This window comes from Tarenaya hassleriana, unplaced genomic scaffold, assembly GCF_000463585.1.
Source record: "Tarenaya hassleriana unplaced genomic scaffold, ASM46358v1 Cleome218, whole genome shotgun sequence".
NCBI lineage: Eukaryota > Viridiplantae > Streptophyta > Magnoliopsida > Brassicales > Cleomaceae > Tarenaya > Tarenaya hassleriana.
In genome coordinates, this window is record NW_010965524.1 from 146,942 (window position 1) to 150,404 (window position 3,463).

The following is a 3,463-nucleotide window of genomic DNA, read 5'->3' on the forward strand; positions in this document are numbered from 1 at the left end:
AGTCCACGCGATGGACAGACTTCGGATCTCGGTTTTAGGTCCCATAAACTAGGGTTTTCACCCCCGTTTCGACGCACCGTGAAGCCTCCCATGAACCTCGCTCATCCATGCATCATTCAACAATCAAAATCATCAAACAAGCATAGATCTCATGTTTACATGCATTCTAACCATTAAAACCATGAAAAACATGCAAAGATCTATAGTCACATGCATTCTAACAATTAAAAATCATGCAAACCTGCAAAGATCTATTGTTTACATGAACTTTAACAATTAAAATCATGCAAACAAGCAACAGGCACAGCGATATACAAGTAACCAGGCTCTGATACCACTGTTGGGTTCCCTGCGGGTTCCTAGCATGCGATCTCATCGATCTAAGGTTTGGATTCTAGGATTCACGCAGCGGAAGGAAAGATTTAAACCTAGCCAAACATCACACAAAACCAATTGTGCAATAACCCGAACAATCGTGTATATCGTCGTGGGATTCGAATACTTACCTCGTTCTTTCAAGATCTGGAAGTATCAATCGATCCAGGGCCTGTTTTAATCACCAAGAGTTGAAAGCACAACTCCTCTACACGTATCCACACCGGCGGGATGAATTCCAACAGGTTTGGATTCTAGGATTCACGCAGCGGAAGGAAAGATTTAAACCTAGCCAAACATCACACAAAACCAATTGTGCAATAACCCGAACAATCGTGTATATCGTCATGGGATTCGAATACTTACCTCGTTCTTTCAAGATCTGGAAGTATCAATCGATCCAGGGCCTGTTTTAATCACCAAGAGTTGAAAGCACAACTCCTCTACACGTATCCACACCGGCGGGATGAATTCCAACAGTTTGGAACGTATCTGCTAGGATTTGTGAAGAGAAAACGATGTCCTTGACTTGGAATCGATATTCCAATCACTAGAACTCAAAATCAAGCTTCTCTAAGCTCTAATGAGTGTCTTGGACGTCTGAGGTTCGTTCTCTAGGGTTTGTGGCGGCTCTCTAATTAATTAGAATTGCCCAAAAACCCTTAAAACGCGAAATAGGAAATCTGCCGGAAAGTCGGACCGTCCGGTCTAGGTCTTGGACCGGACGGTCTGGCTTTCCACGCGAAACGGACGTTCCGCTTTCCCTCGCAGAACGGACGGTCTTGATGCCTGGACCGTCCGGTCCACACCTGGACCGGACGGGCTGGGAAAAGAGCGATGGAGCGATCTGGAACGGTCGGTAAGGGCTGGCCCATCCGGTCCAGGTCTGGACCGGACGGTCTGGCCATCTGGAACTCTTCCAGATTGCTCCGTCGTTCCTTTATCGCGTTGTTCTCTTCACGCATGATCCATCCCTAATGATGTGTGACCCTGTAGGCCCATTCGAAGTGGCAGTGGCTTCGGAAACCCTTTCCCGAACCACAAGTCATGGTTAGCCTCTAGCAAGACGCCATCGATCCTTTGTCTCACGATGTCGTATGTTGAACAAGGGCATGGTATGAGCCACCTTTCAAGTTTAACCGCTTACTCGTCTAGGCAAACCGACTGATAAAATAGATGTACATTCATCTATAGCGTGGCCACGCATTTTCACAGTCCGATTTCCACGAGGGGCCCAGCGACATCTCTCCTGCGTAGGAGGTGACAAGTCCCGTATTGCATGTCTACTATCTGCATATGATTCGTGAACGTATCTGAGCAACGCCGTTATGATCATCCGGTTAAAGACGACGTTTGACGCAGTCAAGACACGTCACTCCTCATATCAGATACTCTAGACATCTCAGGTCTGAGGATCCAAGAACGAACCGCTGTATGAGATTCAAGTCATGACTCATGTCCATGTGACAATCTCATGCGGGTCATCCAGTAACTCGTTCCAAACGAGAACCCATGATTGTGACTTGCATCTAATGCATATGATCATAATCATCTATCACACATCATGCTGGTCTTAATTCATCATTGTTCCCACAATGATAACTGACCAGGGAATTTAGAATCATCTGCAATGATTCAAGGATATTTACCGTAATATAACAAACATGCAAATCATATAACGGGAATAGTAATAGGATATTCACCGTAATATAACAAACATGCTAATCATATAACGGAAAAGTAATGCATTCATAAACTAATGAATCAATACATAGTCAAAATATCATATCAAGGATCATCGTAGAGCATTACAACCAACAGGCACCACGAGGAGATGGCCCATTTCGCATCCTTGAGAAGATCAACGACAACGCCTACCGCTTGGAGCTTCCCGGTGAGTATAACGTATCTTCTACATTTAATATCACTGACTTGTCTCCTTTTGATGTAGGTGAATCTGTTTTGGGGACAAAACCTTCTCAAGGGGGAGGGGATGATGAGGACATCGATCCTAAAGAGGATGAGGATGCTGCCAAGGAGGAAACTAATGAAGAAGAGGCAATCGAAGACGTGACAATGCCAATGATGCCGGAACCACCGCTTACAAGATCAAGGGCAAGGAGTTTTCGCACAAAGACAAATCAATTCGTCTCCAACATCATAGGAGGGCTAGAGGAGTGGATTGGAGAATACAACACATTCTTGCAAAAGAGATCAAGAACCGACGCTAATTGGAGAAACCAAGAGCATTTGCATTATCCAGCCAAAATCAGCCAAAACCGGAGATTAAACCAAACTAAACCAAGATCAGATGATTCTCTTCATGTGGAGTACGAAATTTCCTTTTCAAGACCACCTAGGAGAAGAAAGGAAGAGGATCAACACAAATGACACTTTCCTTATTCGTTTCAACAGCTAGGAGGAGACTTGTTTCTTTCCTTTTCCTTATTTCCTTTACTCTCTTTCCTTTTTCCTTTGCTTCTGATGTGTCCAACGGCTAGGACAGATTTTCTCCTATTTCTTTACCTAATTTTCGAGTTTTCCTTAAGAATAAACAAGCTTGATCATTATAAAAGCTTGCTCATGTATTCTGCAGAAGACAGACTTGAATAATAAGAATCTGGAAGTTTTTCTTTCTCCTTTGCTGAGAAATCTGTTCTAACTCCTTCTCTCTTGCATTCTTGCATTAGGGTTCGAGTTTTGGACTGTATCAAAGAGCTTTCACACTCTTTGTGGTGTCCCTCGCCTCCCTTACCCATTCACGTTCCCTGGAAGCTAAACGAGAGCCCTTTGGCCTGTTTTGATGAGGACATCGGAGCTAGTAGCTTGGACGAGGACGGGAGCTTAACGGAAGGAGCTAGCTTGGATGAAGATAGGAGCTTAACGGAAGGAGCTAGCTTGGACGAGGACGGGAGCTTAACGGAAGGAGCTCTAGAAGATGTTGAAGACTTGACCCATCACGCGTCAAGACCTTTGCCGAATGATCATAACGTCACAAGATCATTCGAAGCCGCGGGAACGGGAATTGACGTGCACAATGCGAAGGCTCCCCGAGCAACCCATAGAGCCGAACCACCACTTACTCGTG

At 44.8% G+C, this 3,463-nt stretch overlaps 1 protein-coding gene across 1 annotated transcript in view; it reads left to right on the top strand.

The window, feature by feature from the left end:
* The window catches only part of LOC109116729, a 46,699-nt gene extending 43,933 nt beyond the window's left edge, over positions 1-2,766 (top strand). Inside the window, exon 7 of the mRNA XM_019202673.1 lies at positions 2,197-2,766. Within this exon, the coding sequence (XP_019058218.1) occupies positions 2,197-2,766 (570 nt within the window). The remainder of the gene's footprint in view (positions 1-2,196) is intronic.
* Positions 2,767-3,463: the final 697 nt, after the last annotated feature.